The 22,683-nt window shown below is 33.1% G+C and overlaps 1 protein-coding gene across 1 annotated transcript in view; it reads right to left on the bottom strand.

The window, feature by feature from the left end:
* The window catches only part of Rims2 (regulating synaptic membrane exocytosis 2), a 463,872-nt gene that overhangs the window by 114,750 nt on the left and 326,439 nt on the right, over positions 1–22,683 (bottom strand). The window contains exons 21-22 of the mRNA XM_028767117.1: positions 11,774–11,806; positions 1,754–1,854 (exon numbers count right to left, since the gene is read on the bottom strand). Of these exons, the coding sequence (XP_028622950.1) occupies positions 1,754–1,854; positions 11,774–11,806 (134 nt within the window). The remainder of the gene's footprint in view (positions 1–1,753; positions 1,855–11,773; positions 11,807–22,683) is intronic.

The raw sequence follows: 22,683 nt of genomic DNA, 5'->3' as shown, positions 1-22,683 counted from the left end.
GAGAAAGGTTAACCTGGGAATGACTGGGAGATAGACCACTAAGCAAGTCGGTTCCATGTTAGGAAGTAAGTGCAGTTGCTCCTTAGTGACTGGATTATATTTTGGAGTGAGCTGAGTATAAAATCCTAGCAGCAGAAAGAGAAATGTTATGATTGTTCTTATGACAAATTAAACTATCCAAACTCCAAAGGATAAAACAATTCACTCCTAAAATAAAGAATCCAATTTTTAATATTATTCATATCTGGCTTCTAGTCAATGCTTTCCACTAAAAAACTAAATTTCAGAATCACTTCACTTTAGAGCAAGGGTTTTAAAACTTTAGTCTACATCAGAATCACTGATGGGGACTTCCTGGGCATGAGGAACGCAGAGAACTGTATTTGTAAAACACGCCTACATGCTATGAATGTCTGCACTTGGGGACTGTACTTAGAAAATTATCAAGTTATCTTGCTCAGAATAATTAGTTCTTTATCAGTACTTCAGCTGTCTCCAAACCTAAAAGTGTCAAAGGTTATAAAAATTTGGGGGCTTTAAACATTCATTTACTGAAGATTAGTATGGACTTCAAACTTGTGTTTTGGGAAACAAAATTCTTAGCTATAGCATCTTTTTGCTCCAAGACCCTAAAACAAACTTGTCAGGTATTTTAAATAAGAACCATTTTTACTGCTTCTTAAGGACTACTAGTTAATTAATTATTTACAGTTTTTGAAACAAGGTCTCTCTGTGTAGCCCTGAGCATCCTGGAACTCACTTTGTAGACCAGGCTGGCCAGGAATTTACATAGACTGGCCTGCCTCTGCCTCCTGAGTGCTGGGATTGTGGCATATTTTTCATAATATGAGTGATGTAACTCATTTGACCGACCATGATTCTTACTTATCTGTTTTTACTTGCTTCCTTGATTATTTTACTTATCTGTCTGTTTATAAATGGTGCTAACTCTTGTTTCTCAGGCTTCCCACACTCTAGTCAGGTAAGCCCTCCTTCCCCCCACCCTGCGATGCTTCTTAGTGTCCTGCTGACAGCGCTACTCATCTGGCTCACTGTCTTTGCCTTGGGAGCTACCTTTCTTTCCCTTACTTTATCTTGACACTCTTTTCTAAAGTGGTGATATTATTGAGAATATATATATCATATGTAGTAATCATATCATACAGAGTACCCATGTTATACAATAATATGATCCTAAAATGGCTTTAGAAAAATAAAGCTCTTGAAGAGTAAGATAAACAAAATACTCTTAATTTTCTACCTGCCTACACCACTTATCTCAACTTACACCCAGAAAATACTTTGAAAACATGCCTGGTAAGATACCTTTTGAACTAATGAAACCTCGGAAGTATATGTTTGCTCCAATAACTCAGTAATAAAGCAGATTTAATTAAAATACCAAAATATGAAACATAAAATAGAAAAAGATGTATTAGAAAAACACACAGGATGATGATGGGAGAATTCCCTAAACATTTTTGAAGAGATACAAATTTTATAAAATGAAACAAATCTAAAATCTTTGGTCTTTAGACTTTTAACTTCATATGTTATATAATAAGGTGTTTCTAATAAGAAGTATGTCCCTAAGAGCTGGAACACAAACACATCATACATTGTAGAATTTATTATCACTGGGCCATTACATTACATGTTTGTGTCTGACTCATCTATATTCAGTCATTTAAAGAAATCTAGTAGCTTCATATGATCGACTATTTTACAACTTTTAAAAAGAAAATTGTCTTGCCTTCAAATGGTAATCTTGTTCCAGTCTGGGATCTGATCCGGCTACCTGTTTGTATTTGTTAAGTTTCATTTGGCGATTTCTCTCCTCTATATCCATAGCACCTATCAAGTAGAAAAAAACCCATAAAATTAATGTTTAGTTCTTACTTGTGAATCCTAATTAGGATGTATAAAAGAAGAAATATAAAGCTGATAAGCTACTTTTACTTAAAGTATTTGAATAAATTAGCGTTATATTGTCTTTGCTTTAAGTTAAACTATGTATGTTGGTAAATAAAAGCATAACTATTATATATATATATATATATATATATATATATATATATATGTATGTTTATATACTTGCATTAAGAGAGAAGATAACTAGAAGAAAACATTGGCCCATCTGTGTCAAGAAGAATACATTTGATAGTACACAAATTTGGCACAAGAACTTTGGCTTCACTCATCATGTAAATGTAATTGGTTTGAAACTTGTTTCTGTTTCAATGTAATTTAAAACTGAATTTTTAAACTACTGTCATAAAATTAGACTGTTTTAAAGCAAGTTGTCCTAGAATATATTATAGGTCTAGTTATCAGAAAATTTTGAATTTGAAATTTCTATAACTAAACTTAAAAAATAAGTTTATGGAATATACTTTTGATGACACCATACTGAAATAAATGAAAAATAGATTATAAAAAATGAGAAAAATGAATGGTAAGCCTATCAAAAAAGATTAGTGTCCTCAGTACCTGTTACCATTTCAAAATAAGTCAATTTTAGATATCAAAAAGGTCTTCAAAATCCTTTTGATTGAAATTAAAAGCTAAATTCAGTTAATCAACCCTAATAAATATAAAATTGATTTTCATAAGATGAATTTATAGGGAGATCACACTTTTCATAAATATACATGCTGAAAAAACAAATTTTCATAAATATATACAATGGAAAACACAAAGAAAGACAATGGACTTGATGGACTCCATCGGTGGGTATAGAAGCACACTGTTGTGGAAATTTATAAGTACTATGCACGTAGACAGGGATGTAAACACATAGATACATACCCTTTGCTCAAGATCATAACTTTAAAGCCAGAGTAAATATATTTAGACAGAAAAGTACCTATCAAAATAAACATACAATACTTACCTGATAATAATAATAATGGGATTGAAAATATACAAAACATTTGGCAGTTACAGAATTCTTTCGTAAGTCAGTTTTTAAAACTCATTTAAAAAAATATTACCTATGCTCCGCAAAAATTTCATTATATATCGGATAAGTCTTGTTAGTAATAAGCGAAGACTAATAAAAGATAGAAGGGAACACAATTTCCCAGAAAAATTAACAAAGTCTTGGCTAATAGTATCTATAAAGGTTAAATGATACGACCTCTAAATATGTTATCAAATTGATGTTGTGTTATGAGACAGGTTTAGGCTGATCTTAACCTTCTGTCTCAGACTCTCAAGTGATGGTATTACTTCTATAGTTATGTCATCAAAGTCAAATAAGTTATCTATTAAGATAGTCATTTTAATAAAAGTATAACTGAGTCTATGTTAAATTTAAAATTGCAGAAAAAACTGAATGATATATTAAGTCATATGAATACCTGTGATATGAAATATAACAAGTATAATACCTGTTTGTTCATTAAGTACACCCATGAAATTGTTTATACCTCAGGAAAACCTCTGACATAAAACATATTTATTTCTCAACAGCAAAAGAAAGAAATTAGCCCTGGATGAAAAAAATTATATGTAGTGAAAAGATGATATTAGTAAATATTGTCTGGGAAAATTCATTTAAAATGTTGCATCTTGCCATCAGAATAGAAAACAGAATGTTACATAGAAATGTTACCAATTGACAAAGAAATTTAAGAACACATAGACATAGATACAAAGTATATACATGTAAACATAAACATTTTCTAGTATTTAGATCCTTTTGTATATCAAACTTCTATGGCAGCTGCATTAAGTTCCTTCTGATTAGGACACATGTGACACATGGGGAGGAAGAACCAACTTTTATTATAAAGGGCATAATATAATATACATTGTGTGTGTGCATGTGTGCATGCGTGTGCGTGTGTGCCTGAACATGTATTTGTACACTTGGTCTTGTAGTAGAATGCTCATTTGCATGAGTGCCTGGACATGTGTATGTCCTAATCACAGGGTAACCTCTGGAGTCTTTCTGCAGACACCTTGCATTTATGAGACAGGGTTTCTCATTGGCCTGAACTGCTGTTGGGGGAGGCTGCTAGGCCAATGAGACTCAGATTTAGCTGCTTGTCTCTGACTCTCCAGTAATAGGAATATAAGCACAGGGCACCATTTATGACTTTCATTTTCCTGTTGAACTTGGATGACAGGGATAGAACTAAGAGCCTCATGGCTTCAGGACAAGCAGTTTACTGAATGAGCTATCTTTTTCAGTCTTAGACTGCAGATTCTCTGTGTGCAAACTCTAATTTGTCTGCAATGTTGATATGAAAGCAGCCAAAGGCAATATTTACATAATGACTGGTTATGTTCTAGTAACAAACTACTGCAAGCAACATATGAATGTATTTCTTCTAAAATCCAGAAAGAAGAAAGGAGTGTCCATCTCATCATTCCTGTTCAACACATCAAGTAAACATCAAAGAAATTTTAGCCAGAGCAATTAGGCAAGAGAACAAAACAGAAGAACACAGCAAAAAGGGGAAGCTGTGTCACACCTATTTGAAGATGATCTGATACTGAATGTGAAAAACTCTCAAGACTCCATCAGGACTCTAGAACAGAGAAATCCAGCAAAGTTACAGGAACCAAAATCAACATAAAAATTAACAGATTTTCTACATATAACAATTACAAACTCACTGAGACAAAAACCATAAAAGAATACCATTTGTAGTAGCATCAACAGATTAAAATAAAATACCTAGGACTAAAAATATCATGGAGGAAAAGGTTCCTACAGTGAAAACTGCAAAACACTGAACAAAAGAAAAACTGAAGACAATCTAGTATATGGAAAACCTTCCATGCATATATGTTGAAGAATTAGTACTATTAAAATAGCTGTGACCCCCCCCCCCAATCTGAAAACTCAATGTAATCCCAAGAAAATACCATTGGAACCCTCACAAAACTAGAAAACAAACAAGCTGACAAACAAAAAGTCAAATTTAAGTAGAAGCAAAGTAAATCTAAAAATTTTCAAAGTGATCACGTGCAAGACAATCAATGGTAGATGCATGCCAATATCTGATTGAAAAATGGGTAAGAGGTATCAGAGGTAACTGATAAAGACAGATATGTAAACCCATGGAATAGAAGACTCAGAACTAAATCAATGCAGTAGCAGCTGATTCTAGACAAGCTCTCCAAAATACACATCAGACAAACAGTGCTGAGCAAGCTGAACATTCACATGGAGATTGAAACTAACCCATACCTCTCAAACTTTATAAAGACCAGGTGAAAATGCATCATGGACCTTTATGAAAGACTTGAAACTATTACTTGGAAAAAAAAACAAGAGAACTCATCAAGATTATAGCAAGGATTTCCTGAATAGGACTCCAATATCCTAGGGGAAAAAGCAAGAATTTAAATACTGGATTATGTAAACTTTGAAAGTTTCTTCACAGCATAGGAAACAGTCAACAGAATGAACAGAAAACTTAAAGAACGGGAGGACAGTCTTTTCCAGATATTTATCTAACAGGGGATTAATATACAGAATACATAAAGAAACCAATAGACGTCTTTAAAGATTTATTTCCAGTCATGTGCATGTCTATGTGTATGTCTGTACAGGTGCCCAGGGGAGCCGGAGGTGAGCAGCAGATCCCTGAGCTGAAGTTACAACCGGTGGTGGGTTCTAGAGACTGGACTCTGGTTAGCCAATGAGCTATCTTCAATCTTTTAAACACCTTTAATATATTCTTAACATCAAAGAAAGAAATCCAATCAAATATGGGAAAATGATCTGAACAGACACTTCTCAAAAGAAGGACAAGTGAAAAAGGGAGAACAGTTTAGCCACCAGAGAGAAGCAAATCATACCTACACTGGAATTCTATTTCATGACAGCAAGCATAGAATGAAGATACAGGGAGAAAGGGGTCCAGATGCACAACTGGTAGGAAAGTTAACACTGACACTATGGAAAACAGTATGGAAGCTTCTTTAAAACAAATACAAACACAAAACAACCTCCTGAGAACTAGGACATGGTTCAACTATGGGACTGGTAGGTACTCAGCTGAAGGAAGTGAGGTTTACATATAAGGAAGCATCTGTGAGTCTATGCTTATTGTGCCAGTCTTCCTGTTAGTCATGTTGTGGAAGTCAATGAGCACCAGCCAACCTCTACCTTGTGATTACTGTCCAGTGGTTAGAAATAAAAACCCAGGACTCACACACTGCTAAGTAAGCAATGATTGTTTGTTTTTCTAATGTAATTAATTATTTTTCTTCCATTGTTACAGACAAAATAATTAAAATGATTCTTTTAAAGTTGCCAATTATTCAATTTTTTCTTTATTTTAAACAATCCTGGGAATGTCCATTATTCAAACACCTTACTTGTTTGTTGGTTAGAGATTATTGATGTATTAAATTGTGTTAAAATTGCAATGCAAAACCTATGAGTTTTATAAATAATACACACAAAAATGTAAACATTGGATATATTTTTCTGAAATGCAAGCTTTTTGCATAGTTTGAGCTAAATTGTAATTAATAAGAAAAATGACTTTTAATGGAACATTATAGAAAAATTTAACAAGTCCTTTATGAAAAATACTTTCAAATTGCAAAAAGTGATAGGGCTTATAAACCAATTCTTAATATTTAAATAACAAATTTAAGGTTGTACATATATGATTTATTTTACCAATGCCTTATTACAGTGATATAATTTTCATGCAATAAGTAAATGTTAGTGAATCAATTATATGTGTATTTAATTTTAATTAGGTAAAAACAATGAGTATTTTTCCCTTAAAATTTTATTAGATTTTGTTGGCAGAGGACAGGGAGAGCATGTAAAAGTTACTGTATGTTTGTGAAGATCAGACATAAACTATGGGAGTTGGTTCTCTCCTTCATCGTGTGGGTCCTGTGCAATGACCTCCCGTCACCCGGCTTGGTGGTAATGCCTTTCTCTACTGAACCATCTCACAGGACCCACCCCCTCCAAAAAGTCCACAGTTATTTTTAAGGTTCTGGATTTATACCAGTCATACTAACTTTACTATTACTCTCATCATAACTTTACTTTGATATTTCAAATAAGTATCGTGCTTCAATTAATAGTCACTTTGTTATGATTTAAATGTTTTCCATATATTTACTTAATCCTGAATTTCTTAAAGAAATATCTATATATAACTTTCACTCATTTTTCAATTACAGTTTCACAAGTAAGCTAGGTCTCAAAGTTCTCAATTTATTTTCTAAGCTATAGCAAATGTGTTATCCCAATATGCTGTGTGTCTTTTATTTATGATTTGACAACATGTTTATAGAAGCCACCCTGGAGTCAGTTCTCTCTCTCATTTCTTTGATTTTTCTTTTTAAGAGGGAGTTCTTTTTTTCAGAGATAAACTTTTATTCTTCATGAAAACATAACAATTTGGGCCTGAGGTTGTAGAACAGTGGTATAACATGTGCTCAGGAAGTGTGATGTCATAAATTCAATCCCGAGAACCCTATTCTCCAAATATAACCAGTTCTTAAAACTAGCTAGAGTTCATTATCAAAACTAAGATGGAAGCCAGCCCAAGCTCACCTTCCTGAGAAGTGCACTCTAGCTGCATCTACAGACTTCAGTGCTGCTGTCTGCTCTCACTCAAATGCAGTGTTTCAGAAATGACAAGCTCGGGGGTGTAGGTTCTAAAGTTGGGATGCAGAGGCTTATGTGACAGTTAATCCTATGCTAGTAGCCACAAACTAATATACTTGCTTCACACACACACACACACACACACTATATGTATATGTATGTATATACATATACATATATATGCATATATATAAAATAAATATATACTAAAACAATTCATTTCAAATATAAATAATTAGTAAGTAATGATACACTAGTATATATAATAATTCTATAAAACAGAAAGACTGCTCTGACATATTTTGGGTTGAACTATTAGTAGTTTATAGTGATAAAGAAAATTAAACTTCAGCATCATTGGAGAAGTGTGTCTAGGCTAATAAACTTACTAAACTTTTACTGATTAACACTTCAGGCAGCTGTAGAAAAGAATTAGCCAGCTCTCACTTTTCTACAGCTGACATTCACCTTAAACTGCAGTCACAGATCTACTAACAGTAGTTCCTCTATCAGGGCCTCTGCTTAGCTCCTCTACTGATCCATCTTTCTTTCACGGCTTTGGGCAAAATGAACTAATCTTCACTTAGCTCCGGGTATCTACATCTGTAGAAACTAGCACAGTGTTGCTTAGTAAAGACCGACTCCTCATTTGCAGCTCTATGACTGCAATAGAAAGCTGGGGAGCCCAGGCTTCAACGTTCTAGACCTACCAAGCCACTCAGCGTTAAAATATATGCCCAGATATACATACTTCAAACTACATTTTCTTAATAACAAAATTTGGTTTATATCAGTATAAGAAGCCAATAAAACATTTTCTCCAAAAATTTTTAAAATTCATATTTTGAGAATTCTATCTGCGAGCTTGTACATCATTTCTAAGCTCCCTCGCTCCTTTGCTTAAATTCTTCTAAATTATGTGCACACTAGAAACCATTTATTCTTCTGTGAGCAATGTCTTCATTATCAGTCTTTGAATCTCTGAACTCTCTCTAGCACATTACTTCTACCCATTTCTACATTACAAAATGTCTTCTATAACCTCTAAATGCGATCTCTGAATTTTCTTCCTTAGAGTAGCTTAATTTCCCCTTCTCTTTTTACTACTACAAAACAATATAGCGTATTTTATTTACCTAGTATTCATTTTCTTCTGAAAATTGTCCAATCTGTTTTATTTGTCTTAAAAATCATGACCTTTGTTCTCTAAGTCTTTCTTTCCCCTGTAGACTATTTCCCTTAACATCCTATTTTTTTCATTTACTGGCAGCATGGCCTCAGTTTCTTAACAGAGGGTCTATTTCTACTCTTATCCAGAATACAAGCTGGCCCTTCAATAGTAGTTGCCTCAGAAACTACTTATGCAATCTTTTATGTTCATTCAATTCCAAAGCAGTTTTCAATACATCTCTTCTACTCATCCTGGCACCTCAGTAACTTCAATCACCTTCAGGGGGTGGGTCTGATGCTAAAGTCCTGTGCTCCAATTGGCTCTTTATCTGGCAGTAAAGAAAGCCATGGGCCAATCGCTGGGCAGAAGGTATAGGTGGGACTTCCAGGTCCCTGGCAGCAGGGCAGGGAGATGCAAGAAAGGAAAACAGAGTTTGCCCTGCTTTGGAGAGAGAAGAACAAAATGCTCTCAAAACAGAGTGGCCACTCAGGCTGCTCCTATAGGCAGGTGCTCAGGGGAGCTTAGCAGTTGAAGTTTAAGGCAGGTGGGAGAGACGGAGATAAGAAGTTGGTAAGGGCACGATTTTCACTGTGGGAGATAGTAGTGCCCAGCAATTGTGCCAAGAAGGCAAATTTAAATGAACTACTGTTTGTCTGTGTCTTTTATCTGAGGATTCAAGGGAAGCTGGGTGGGGGCTGAGAGACAGAGCTAAAGGTGGATCGAGCAAAGCTACACACTACAGTCACCTATAAAGTTCTAGCAGTAAAGTATATTTGCTTCTCCAATTGCCATTATATATTCTATCTCAGGAATGCATTCCTGTGGGCAAACGTTCTTTTTACTTTGTTTGCAAATGCCTAACACATTACCAGATTAGTCTCTAATAATAATTTCCTGTTTTCTTTAGTCTGTTTTCACTATCATATTAAATTACAGTGATTTCATCACATTTTTTCTTTCAGCAATTTAAAAAAAATCTGCATCTAACCACACCTTGATCATTCATTAGCACATGACATCAACTGTCATGAGCTCCCAAATCCTTTATTCTCTTTCATTTTCTTTTATAACTTTTCATCAATGAACCTCAGATCAAAATAATTACACCAGAACTGTACTAGTGAGCCAATCACACAAGCTTAAAGGACACAATGCTTTGTGATTTTAGGATCTCTGTTCACCTAACCTACATATTCCTTTGTCTGCTTGTGAGTTTCCTCTCCAAAACCCCAAGGTAGCTGTTCTTTATCATTTCTCTATAGCATCAAGAAGACAAAGCTTCTACTCATGATCTTCCTTTATTATTTTCTTTCCATGACCCTTCTTGCTCTTTAATTTCACTTTCACTCCTATGAAGTTGATTAGAGTGCCCCCAGTCAAAGACCACTGCCAAACAGTTTTATCTTTGAGTAATGCAGCCTGTCTCTTTCTCTCCAGAGTCTATCTCTGCTGCCTAGATTCCTTTTTACAATGCTTTGTTCTTGAAGTCTCTTAATGATAGGAAGTTTGTTCTAGCAAATTTCTAGTCCTCACTCATTTGCTTCTTAAATGTTCTCCAAATGTTCATATCTGCCAGTGGCATTACTTTCTAAAAGCCCAGTACAGATATTTTTCTGAATTTCAGATTCACACATCTAGTTGCTATTATTAATCCTTTATACTTGGATAAGCCAAATAAGTCATTTACTTGGCCTATCTAGAAAATTAACTCAAATTCTTCTGAAGGATATACAACCTGTATTTTCCTGTAAAATGTACAAGCATTTGACAACCAAATAACAAGAGAGTATTTATGTCCCCACTCCTGCAGCAATAAGGCTTATTCAATGAATTGAAGGTGTCATATCTCTAAATTAGCTTTTCATGTACTATAATGATATCCTTAATTTTAATCATTATCTATTAACTAATGGATTGCTTTATTATTGATTCCACGCTAATCTCTTCTTTTAAATGACTAGCACTATTGTATTTCTGTTGCTTAACATATTTCAGTAGTTTTACAGAAACTCTGTGAATTCTAATAATTTCTTTGTAACATTGCTTGAGGCCTTTGAACACTGTTGCCTTGATTCCATCTCTTTGAAAAGTTCTCTATAGAAAAACAACCAACATTTCCTAACTTTTAACTCAATATCAGAAGTATTGTTTGAATTAACATAGATCTTCTGATAAAAATGGTATCAGTTTTTGTGATTCCAAAATAATAATAGTACCAATAATTAATTATTGCCTTTATATGTAAGTCAAGTCCTGAAGATACTGCAAGGATATGTAGGTGTTTTGTTTGTCTTGATGTTTCCAACACCTAGAGCAGTGTTACAGGGCATTTGTTTAATGAATGTGAGTTTAATAAATATTAAAGTCACCTCTTACATGAATCCCTCTATGTATATTTATTTAAAACAGATTTTATTTAAATTTGTAATTTTATTGAAAAGACTGAAAATCATTAATGCTGGCAAATTAGCACAGCATATTATCCTCCTCTATTAATTACTGTGTAATAGGAAAAAGTAAATAAATGTAATAAACTTTCTTCAGAGCATGTATTAAGTCTTTGGTATCCTCATATCCTAGAAAAATGCGGGTCATGATACACCAAATTGCGTTTTTCAAGTTATGTAAAAATGGAACAAATCAAGTTTTAAGCAGAGAATAATTTTGGGAGTAAATTATGACTAACTTATTAATTTAATCTAGGTGACTTCCTCTGGTAAATATTCACATACATGATACATATGTGTCTCTTAGTGCCTCTGGTTATTTTCTAGTTATAGAAAGACAGGATATATGAATTATGTGAAATTTTACTTATATCTATCAAATTGAAGCATCTATTGTAAAAAGTTATAATAACTTACAGTCCTTGCAAAATTTCATATTTTCATATATTAGAAAAGTGCAAAGTTATGAAGTGAGCAAAACAAGTGGTAAACTGTTTCTAGGATAAGTGGGATTACATGAAAGGAGAGCAAAGGAGACCAGGAGCGGACACAGACCTGCACTTCTCTTCCTTGTGGAGTCCACGTCTTCTGTGATCACAGCATGCAATGAAGAGACACAGACAAAGGAGATGGGTGTGAGTGGATGCACTCGAGAGCTAAAAGTGACGTAGGAGGAGAGAACCCGGGCATTTGGAAAGAAGTCCTGTGAGGTCGTAGGGAAGAGAGTCAAATGCACAGCATAACAGGTTAGAAGAGCTGATGGGAATGTGGCTGGGTAAGTATAGGTTAGCAGAATGAGAAAAGTAAGGTTAGTGCTTAGAAGAGAACCTAAAAAAGCACAGCCAATCTTGAATATTGACACTAAAAAAAAAAAATACTATTAGCAAAACCAATATTGTTTGCATGTTCACATTTTTCAAGACATTACTCAGTAAAATTAAAACCTGTGCAAATGCTTTCAACATCTAAGTATCTGAAGAAAGAATTGAATTGAGTCATCATTAAAAGGAGCTGGGTCCCTCCAGCTGTGGTATTTCTCCATTTAATCAGAAAAAAAGTTCATCTGTCAGGTCCATACTTCATTAGATCACTTTACCCTAGTTAAATGTTTAAATAAAAAATTAAAAAATAATAAAATACAATACAACTCTTTATAAGAATAGTGGATGAAATATGAGGTTGTAGTTTATCACTGAAAATTAAAATTGTCATTTAATTTTGACAAATGTTTATCATATTCATTTATAATAATTATTTATTCAGAAAATTCTTACAAATGTCACATTATAGATTGTTTCTACAATCTTTTTTTAACATTTACCTTTGGAAATCACCATTGACTAGAATGGATATAGCATACGTCTGGGTAATTAAAACTTTTCTAACAACTATTTAAGAAGTTGACAAGCTATTGGTTTATACAATAACTTGAAATAAAAAAAACAAAGCCAATTAAATTACACTTTCAAAGAAAAATCTTTCTTTTAACATATTGGTGATGCAGTATTAGCACAATTGACACAGGGAAATGTTATAACACCAAGTCAAATCTCCTATTGAAATCAAGTACTCTTCTGAATCAAATACGCAAAATTCTTATATACCACATTCAATTCTTGATTAAGTGAATTATAGTCGTTGAGTGATTTTTGAGGAAAAAAACATGTTGGAATGGAAATATACTAGAACTGTGAGTGCTGAGGTAATTAATTCTTATAACAAATTTTTCTTTTTATGAGTGGCAAGAAAACAAAACCTATTACAAGAAGTATTTAAATATCTTAGAAAAAGACGAAAGCTAAATAACTGGAAAAGGTATGATGTATTTGATACCTAGCAATGTTGTTTTTATTATGTAAGAATATTTTCACATATCAAATAAGATAGTCCTCCCAATTGCATTTCTAACTAGAGGCCCCTAATACGATTGAACACAAGAAATAGATACTGTGTCCTTTTGAAATATATTCATGTGTATACAAAAGCTACAAGCTGTATTTCCCTTTTCATTCTCATTTCACCAATACTGCGAAGAAGATAATGCAAAAATTTAGATACATTAATAACAAAGGCCCATGCTGAATTCTTTCACATGACTATTCTTTGATATGACATTTTCGTAGATAAACATTTAGCACAGTGCTAAAATAGTTTCATAACATGTTAAAAGTAAATTAGGAAGAAAACGATTGTTTATAGACACTTGCAGCACCTCTAAGAGAACACTGTTTTGTTTTGTTTCTTCAGAAAACATAGATTGCAATTAATTAAGCTTGCTTCCCTTCCCAGTGTCTTCCTGTATATTGGGTAATTTATATGGTTTTCATATTATATACTGCTTTTTAAATGACAATTTCTTCACAAATAATAGTAGAAGCATAGATAATTCAAGTGAACATATTGAAAGTCACAGAACAAATACAGCAGCAGGATCAGTATCAGGAAAACAGCTTTCTACTCACTGCTCTCTGACCCACAGACATGGGAGACAATGAGTCAGACAGGGAGGAAGACCAAGAACCAGTGCTCTTACTCTGATACCCAATCATTTCATTATGAACACTCTTAAGAAAAACAACCTCATACCAATAGGCAAGAAATCTAGGATGATTTCAGGTTTATAGATGATAGATCAGGACTTACATTCTTAGATACAACCATTTAAAAACTCTTAGACAATACGAATTTTAAATTATTTGTAACAGGGAATAAAAGGATACATCTTGACCACCATCTCAGCACAACAAAAAGTGCCCATCAAATCACTTACATTATTTATGTAACAGTGATACAGGTCAAAAAGCATCTATAAAATATAACTGTAGCAGACGGACTCAAGCAAACCAGAAACACTCTATGTATAAACACACTTATATCAGCTCTGTGGAATGCTTTCTTGCCTTCCTTATGATTATATTATGTAGTATGTGTTAAAAGAGTCTCATTTAAGAAGAACACTTAAAATCATAAATCACACTTCCACAATTATGTCTGTATAATGCTACAAATTGTAAAAACAAACAAGCAAACCCTCAAAACCTCTTTTGTACATGGTATTGTAGTGAAGAGCAGACTCCATTGAGTCTTAAAAGAAGCCAAGCGCCAACCTGTTGTTCCCATGCTCCAGTGGACTTAGTGTGTCCTCTGCCTCCCAAATGAAGTTGGGAAGGGATATGAGGTAAGATGGAGAAGAAAATGAGGGTTATGATTATATTTAATTGAATTACATGTGAGAAATTCTTAAAATGAAGTCATTTTAAAAAAGTTTTGTGTCTCCCCTGCAAACTTCCCATTCATTCTCTAGCTTACTTGATAGTTACTATGTCCTCAGTGCTGTCCATGGTAACTGAATTCCTCTTCGAGGCAACAACCAGCTGTCACACTCCTAATATCAGCAAACTAGAATCTTCATTTAACCATAATCAGTTAAGAACAATCCAATATAGCGAAAAGTACCCTGCGTCATAAATGCTAATTTCTGTCAGTTATGGCTAGATTATTGTTTTGGACTTAGCAAATATGAAGATCTTAGAAAGTAAATGTTCATCGCCTTTTCTGTTCATTATAGCACATGAAACAAAATATTTTCACAAATCACAATGAAATATAAATTTAGAAGGATCCTCATAAATGCTAGTTCATCACTATGTAAAACTATCTTTCAAAGATGTCCAAGAAAATGAAGTAGAAGCACGAAGAGTGTAAGTTCCTTAGGGCATACAGTTCACAATAGTACAGGAATTTATTAGATGAGATATTTACAGTGACAGCTGTAAGAGAAGATGGATCTTCAAAACAAGCAAGGATGAGCACATACTCAAGCAGGGTGGTATTAGAGACAACTCAGGAGAAACTGGACCTGCTGTCTGGGGGAAGTCCTGAAATTAGTCTTTTGAAGATCACATGCTGGCTATATTTCTAAGCGTGCTAATAGTACTTAAATATAAAGCTCATCCATTAATCTGTATCTTATTAAATATTAATTTGACCTTCACAAAATTTTCTCCATCAAAAAATGAATTAGTTCTATCAGTATTAGTTTTACATATTAGAAATTATGTAAAAGCAACTAAAAATAGAATCCTGATTAACCTTTCTAAATTTAAAGAACAAAAATACAAATTATAAGATTAATTTGAAAATATGCTTTAGGTCAAACAAATCATATATTCTTTCAAGAAATGTCAAGGTATTCAAGAATAAAAAATATAAAATATGAAAAATACCTAAGAAAATTTTATGTATAAAATTTATTAAAATAAATAATCAAGTGAGGATAAATTTATAAATCATAATTCCAAAGGTAAATCAAAGAAAAATTCCTATTTTCACCTTAGATACATATTCCATAAATATTATGATATGAAAATGTTTATATTGGGAAGAAACCACCATTTAGATCACATAAAGCTAAAGTAGAACTTATACAATAGCCACAGTAATTAGTAAAACCTCAGTAGTTACTGAATATAACTAAGCCATAAATAGTATATATAGTACTTCAATACAATGTTTCATTGACTTCATTTACAAACAAACAAACAAACAAACAAAGAACAAATAAAAAAAAGGGCAAGAAAAATGTCTACAGACTGATTTTTGATAAAACAGAGAAAACTAAGGTTACCAACATGTTAGGTAATTCAAAAAACTTCATACACACACACACACCCCTTAGACCTCACACATAGAAAGTAACAAATTAACAATCCTTTTATGAATAGATTTAATCTTCAACCTGTGTAAATCATTAAAGTGCTATTTTCGCGCATTCTGAATGACTGAAAATCTGTGAACCTATAGCACTTCCAAACATTTATTAAATGTAAAGAAGTCAACCAGTTAGCTTTTTCAGCACACTTCCTATGTGTCAAACACAGTAAGAAACTGAACTATTTTATGTAGATGTATGCTTTTCCTCGGAGGGAATTTCTAGTCATTTATGTGCAGATAAACTCACAAACAAATATAAATTAAACAATTTAACATTTGTTTTCAACGTTGAATAGTGTCATTGTATTTGTAGTAATCATAGCTTTCTTGTCTACAGTAAGATTGCTCAAAAAAATTAACTATATATTGACCATGATTATGTATCTTCCATTTACATTAAGAATATCTAGGGCTGGGCTTTGCCTAGCATATTTTGGGGCCTTGGTTCAGAACTAAAAACAAACAAACAAATGACCAGCTTCATTAAATTTATACCCTAAAACAAATCTAATGCACATGCTTGATAAGGAATATAAACGACTAAACAGTAAATTCTGGGCTCTCAAGATATTCAAGTTGTTCTAGTCTGTACTCATAGCAGAGATCCTAATGTGATCCAGGTGAGAATATGACCCAACGCACTCCCAGAGATCTCATTTCTAGAGCTGTCTATCACATTAGAAAGTGAACAATTCCTCTCTGATAAAACAAAGACACCTTACTTTGAAATGTGGCACTTTCTCTAAAAAAAGAAGATGCTATTCAAAATCCACTCAGACATTTACTTCACTTTCTAATCTATATCAAGCAAATTAGCATTTATTACTAAGTGTTTATCACATTGGTTATTGATATACTTTCTGAAATGGAAAAGTTACCAAACACTGTAAGTAATTCTTGTTTATATTTTAACAGAAGGCCAACTGAAAAGGAAAACAATATGCATTCTTGATACGCCAGAAACTTGCTATCTAGGGTTTAGGTTCATACACAGAGAAATGTTTTCCAATGTTACATTTCACTACAATCAATGTCTGGAAAGGAATTGTGATAACCCATGAAAGGTGATCTTAATTTTAGTGAATAAAACCAGGTATTGAGCACCGATTTTAGCAAGTAGACCATTGACAGCATAGATTTACCTAAAGACAAAATAAATACTCCTAGCATGTCTTTCATAAAGTTCAGGGTTACAACATGTTGTTTAAAAATCCCACATTAAAAATACCTTCCCTATATCCTCCATGTCTTTTAAAGCTACAGAAAAGTTTGGTACATAAATACTCAACATTTATTCTATTTTACTAGACTATCACAAAACTAAAACTTAATTTTAGAATTTTGATTTAGACAATCAGTTTTCATAGTATAACTCACACCAAAACTCATGTGTCAAAACATAACACTTAAATCATTATTCTGACATGAAGTATTCACTAATTTCCTCTACTGCATAAGTTATGTCCAAATAAAGGATATATGTAATTATGTATATATTTGTATACATATACATTTATTTACATGCTGTATATGTATATGCAGCTATATATGTATATACATATCATGCAAATAAAGTAAATATATTTAAATTAAATCTTTGATTTATATTCTTTTAGCCAAACATTGCATTGCCTTGTAATTTTGATATAGAAATATAGGTTTATATGGCCAAAACATATCATGTATCAGCTTTGCTGTCACATAATAGTTTATGAGCAAGGATAATCCATATTATACAATATCATGAGGAAAATTAATTAGTTACTTAGTTTGTTTATAGTGGTAGAAATCTAGCAGAGACTCTCACTCAACAAGCAAGAGCTCCATGGGACTAAATCTTTATCTTGAGAGATGCTTTTAAGGGGTATTTTTATCATATAAATCATAATATAAATTAATTTCACATCTATATTTATTTATATCTCCTTAAATATATTAAAATTATAGTATTTTCTAATACACTGAGTCCAGTTAAGACTTGCTGAACATAAGATATCTATTTTCAACTCTAACAAATATATTTAAATTCCTAAAATGAACTATGTTTCATTGTATTTTCATTTGGCTTTGTCATCTGTTCTGACACCGTGGACGTACTGTGTAATAAGTGTCACCAGGTGCTCTATTCATCTTTATAGCACTTGTCATAATTATAACAGGTCAGTACATGTTGCAGCTACTTTTTAACTTGTTTATGACACCAAAGGTTCTAAGAGGACTATTATTTTGTCTCTCCTGTGTACTTGAATAATTAGTTGTTAGCCTTAATGTTGGCATTGCAATAGATGGTAATAAATACTCATGAATGAACTATTTTGATTTATGCTTTGATATATTTAAATTACATGTTTTTAGTCTCTGAGAAAAATAAGCCAACACATGAAAATATACTGTCATTTGTTCTACATACAGCCATTTAAAATAACATAACAAGTAAAAACTATTCAAGTATTTTAAAGTTGATAAAATTTTATTGTACAATGATTTCTCTAATTGCAAATTAAAAGTTGTACTGATGATTGAATAGATCTCACCAACTTTTATTTATTTCCTCTTAAAATATGGGCTTGGGGGTGAGGACTTGCTACGCAAGTAAACTTTTATACAAGTTGATGAAGAAGAAAGTAAAAGGACACATTCACCTCCTTGGTAAAGTCAGTGGTCTGCAGAGACACACACTGATTCCTGAACCGTGTCACTCCTTGGCTCCCCTGTTGTAGCCAGCAACTCCTCACTCCCTAAGGTGCAGATAAATCATATTATGGCCAAGCTAGCTCTTGGCATTTGCAAACTAAAAATAGGGATGCATAAAAAAATGAACGTTGATATTTCTATTGAGCTTTCTTCAGTCCTGTTGAGAAGTGAGTGCTTCTCCATTAAAGTATCATTGCATACACAGAACAGACTTTCACTTGTGCTTACACTGTCCTTTTTCCTTTAACCTGGTTTTCCTTTAAAGACACAAGGTTAACTTTATAAGCAAATCATGTTAAGCACTCATCATGTAGTCTACGTTGGATGTACACACTGTAAAGTTCACATCAAAATGAGAAGATAAGGAATAAGGACACACGCTTTAAAAAGCATGAAATGCAGTGTATATAGTCTCACGCTTTCATGTGGTTTCCAAACCCTGACAAACCTGGCTCAGACTGGTGTTTCGGGGTCGGCAATGGTTTGTCATCACTTACTGTACCATTCGCCTTTCCCTGCTGGTCTTCCCATGTAACTTCTAATACAGATTAAAAAAAAGAAAAAGAAAGAAAGAAATAAAAAAAGATCAGTGCCTGTCAGAAACACAGATAATGCACATAACAAAACCTCAAGAATTGGAATTATTTTAAAGATACATTCTCCTGAATTCTACAATATATCAATTGTTAAAATTTTAAATATAGAAATTTTATTTGGCTCAAGCTGTTTTTATGGAACTCAAGATCTAAAATTTTAAATTGTGCATTTTTGTAAACCTTTAAGTTTATTTTTAATAAAATGAATAGATTCAAGGTATAAATAAAATAATTAGTAATAACTTAAATGGCTTTAGAGAGAATAACCATTATTTTGTCGATTTCAAAAAATGTGAATTTATTTTAGAAGTAAAAATTATTAGGAACTATATTATTGTGGTAAAATGAAATATTTCTATGTGATTTTAAAGATTTTTAATACATATTAGAGAAAATTAGTTTCAATATGTAATAAAATAACTATTTAGTTTGCTACTATATTCATTATTTGATAAGAGAATTAATATGCTAAGAAATATTTCAGTCAAGATGAAACAAGGCAAAAGCAGTTCTTAGCATCCTGAACACAGATTACTTGGTATATCCAACTGCCTAGAAAAACTTGCAGATGTGTATAACCCTCCTTCATTCAATAAATGAGTATTCAGCTTCTACTATAACGTCTACAGGTATCAAGGACAAAGTAGAAGACAAAAAGGTGCATCTGTAGTCTCATGAAGGTTTTTATAAAACATATGACTTAGTGGTAAAAAGCTTGTGGCAATCAACACGGAAACATACAGTGACTTGGAGACACTTGCTAAGTAGACAAGTGCAAAGTAAGAAAGAAGGAAATGCAATGTATAAAGCACGATGCAATGTCGGATGGTATAGTCAGTAAAGTCCTCTCTAAGTAGGCAAGTTGTGAAGAAAGAACCTCAGAGATTAAGGAAGTTTAAGAGAAAAGGACGTTACAAGTAAGAATATTCAAGTATAAACATTTTAAGGAAGTTAGAAGTATGTCTGACGCAGTCCAGAAAACCCGAGAGAGAGGTCAGCGTGGATGGAACAGAGTGTACAAAAGGTAGACTAAGAGAAGAGATGCCGGTGATGGAGACGGGAGGATAGCAACTTGTCGGGCTATCTAAACGAAATCTCCCTGTCAACCACTAATCTTAATCTTGCATTAGCTCTTTTTTATAAAGTAATTTGATCTTGAATTTATTTATGAACTTACAGATGTTAAATTTTTTTCTGTCTTTTTTATTCTTTTATTTATTTCCAGTACAGCAGCTGCCCCCCTCCAAGTCCCCTCTCCCACTTTTCCATTCCCCTCCTGTGGGGGAGGAACATTAGCTCTTAAAGGCAACCTTCTTACTTGTCTTCTTTTTTAAAATATTTACTTATTGCATGTGCATATGTGTGCCAATATACTTATGCCTATGCTTATGTGTGTACATGTACACACACACACACACACACACACACACACACACACACACACACACACCATGCATGGAAGTCAGAGGAAAACTTGTTAAGAGTCAGTTTTATGTTTCTATCATGTTTATGAATTAAACTCTGGTTATCATGCTTGAGAGCAAGATTCTTGACCTACTGATCTAATCATGGACTCTGGCTACATATTTATTCACATTCCTCAACACAGTAAGAGAACCATTGCTACTATGTACATGTCAAATTGCATAAAGTTTCACCATGCATACATAAAGCTCTGGGACTTTGCCTACCATTCACTCTATGTAACGAGACATTCCCATTTAACACAACTAGAAGATAAAATCACTATTATACTATTATTAAGTGAAAATAAGATTTGTTGAATGTTTATGTCAATTTGTCTATTATTTTGAATTATTGTATCAATATGCTCTAAATGAATAAGGAATCACTAAGTAAGAAAGTTTCTTTAGTAAAATACTTTCATTTCCAAAGATTCTAATTAAACATTTCACTGATTAGATATTAAGTTGTGAATCTAAATTTTACATTATTATTAAACTGAGATTCTTAGAATTTAATCATTTTGAAAATCCTAAATTATTACTTTATTTTGCTCTTTATAGTCTGTAGATGAGATAACTTAGTATTGACTTAATAAATTAGGTATGAAGACGGGTAAGTTAGGCGGATTTAACTATGAGGAGAACAATGTCTACAAAGCAACTGTATTCCAGGTAGCCTCATCTCATCAGATAATTTGGTGTCAAAACTGATTCAAAGAGCTCAGATTCCTATGTTAACTAGATTTTGCTCGATGCTCTTTAACGTGCTCTAACACATATCACCCAGACTTTATACAGCAGAGGAGACCTCTGATTGGTAAGTATAAGAACAAAATACTTATTCTAGTTAACAAGTAACTTCACATACCTGAATTTACTCAAGTCTCACAGTAGCACGCTGGCAACAGAATTGTGTTATTTCCCAGTCTTAGATGAACTAGACTTCAAATAACCTAACTAAGGGCCTAGAGATCAGGTACACTATGAAGACAAAGCTTTGAATCTAAGTTCTAAAATATAGACCTTGGTAGTATCCAGGTGTGCAGGGTATCAAGTAGAAGACAATCCCAGTGTTCCAGTTAATTGTAAAGAGGCTTTAGGTTTTGTTGATAAGGTTCTCACTATGTAGTCCTAGTACCGTTGACCAGCTTGGTCTTAAATTTGTAATGATCCTTCTGCCTCAGACTCTCGATCCTAGAATTACAGTGAAATGCTGTCTCAAAGAGCTAAATCAAAAAGACCCCACAAAACAGGTGATCGGGGCATTCATTCATCCACACCAAATCACCTCACTAAGATGGACCTAATTTCAAAATTCTAGAAAGGATTGCTTTACAAATTATATCAAGAAAGTCAATGATGTGGCGTCATCAGCAACTACGAAAGTCATGCATTCAATGGAATTCTTTCCTAAAACTAATTTATTACCTAAACATTTGGAAGTACAGATAAAATCATCTGAGGAAAGGAGAAAAGAGTAAATTAAAATAGCAAAGCTTCTCTACAAATTATATGGAAACACTGAGGTTAGAAACTAAAAAATATGTGCTCACAGGGACTTAATGACACACAAGTGTATATACTGGGAACCAACATCTTATTATTTCTTTTTATTGTGCCTCTGTTCTTCCTTGGGCCATAATATTACACTGAAACACCCTAAATATTATGTGCCTTTAGTTTCTTAGCTTCCAAGTCCATTTTGTTCATGGACACCAAGCTTTTCCATAAAGTTAAGTGTGATTAAGTACTCATCCTGCTCAAAAGCACATGCTAAAAATTCATGATACTGTAAAGGATCCTTGACTCTTGTAATAACATTGGACATGTTGTCATTTATGTACACTGGGAAGGAATGGGGTATTAGGGAAATATCGCACAACTCCATAATGAAATTTACACCTGTACAGATACCAATCATATTTGTTATTCATAATTCCTTGCATTGAAAACATTTCAAGAATACAGGAAGGCAGCAAAAGAGAAATAATAGTCT

Source organism: Grammomys surdaster, unplaced genomic scaffold (assembly GCF_004785775.1).
Source record: "Grammomys surdaster isolate TR1022 unplaced genomic scaffold, NIH_TR_1.0 63, whole genome shotgun sequence".
Lineage (NCBI taxonomy): Eukaryota > Metazoa > Chordata > Mammalia > Rodentia > Muridae > Grammomys > Grammomys surdaster.
This window is presented reverse-complemented; position numbering and strand designations above follow the sequence as displayed.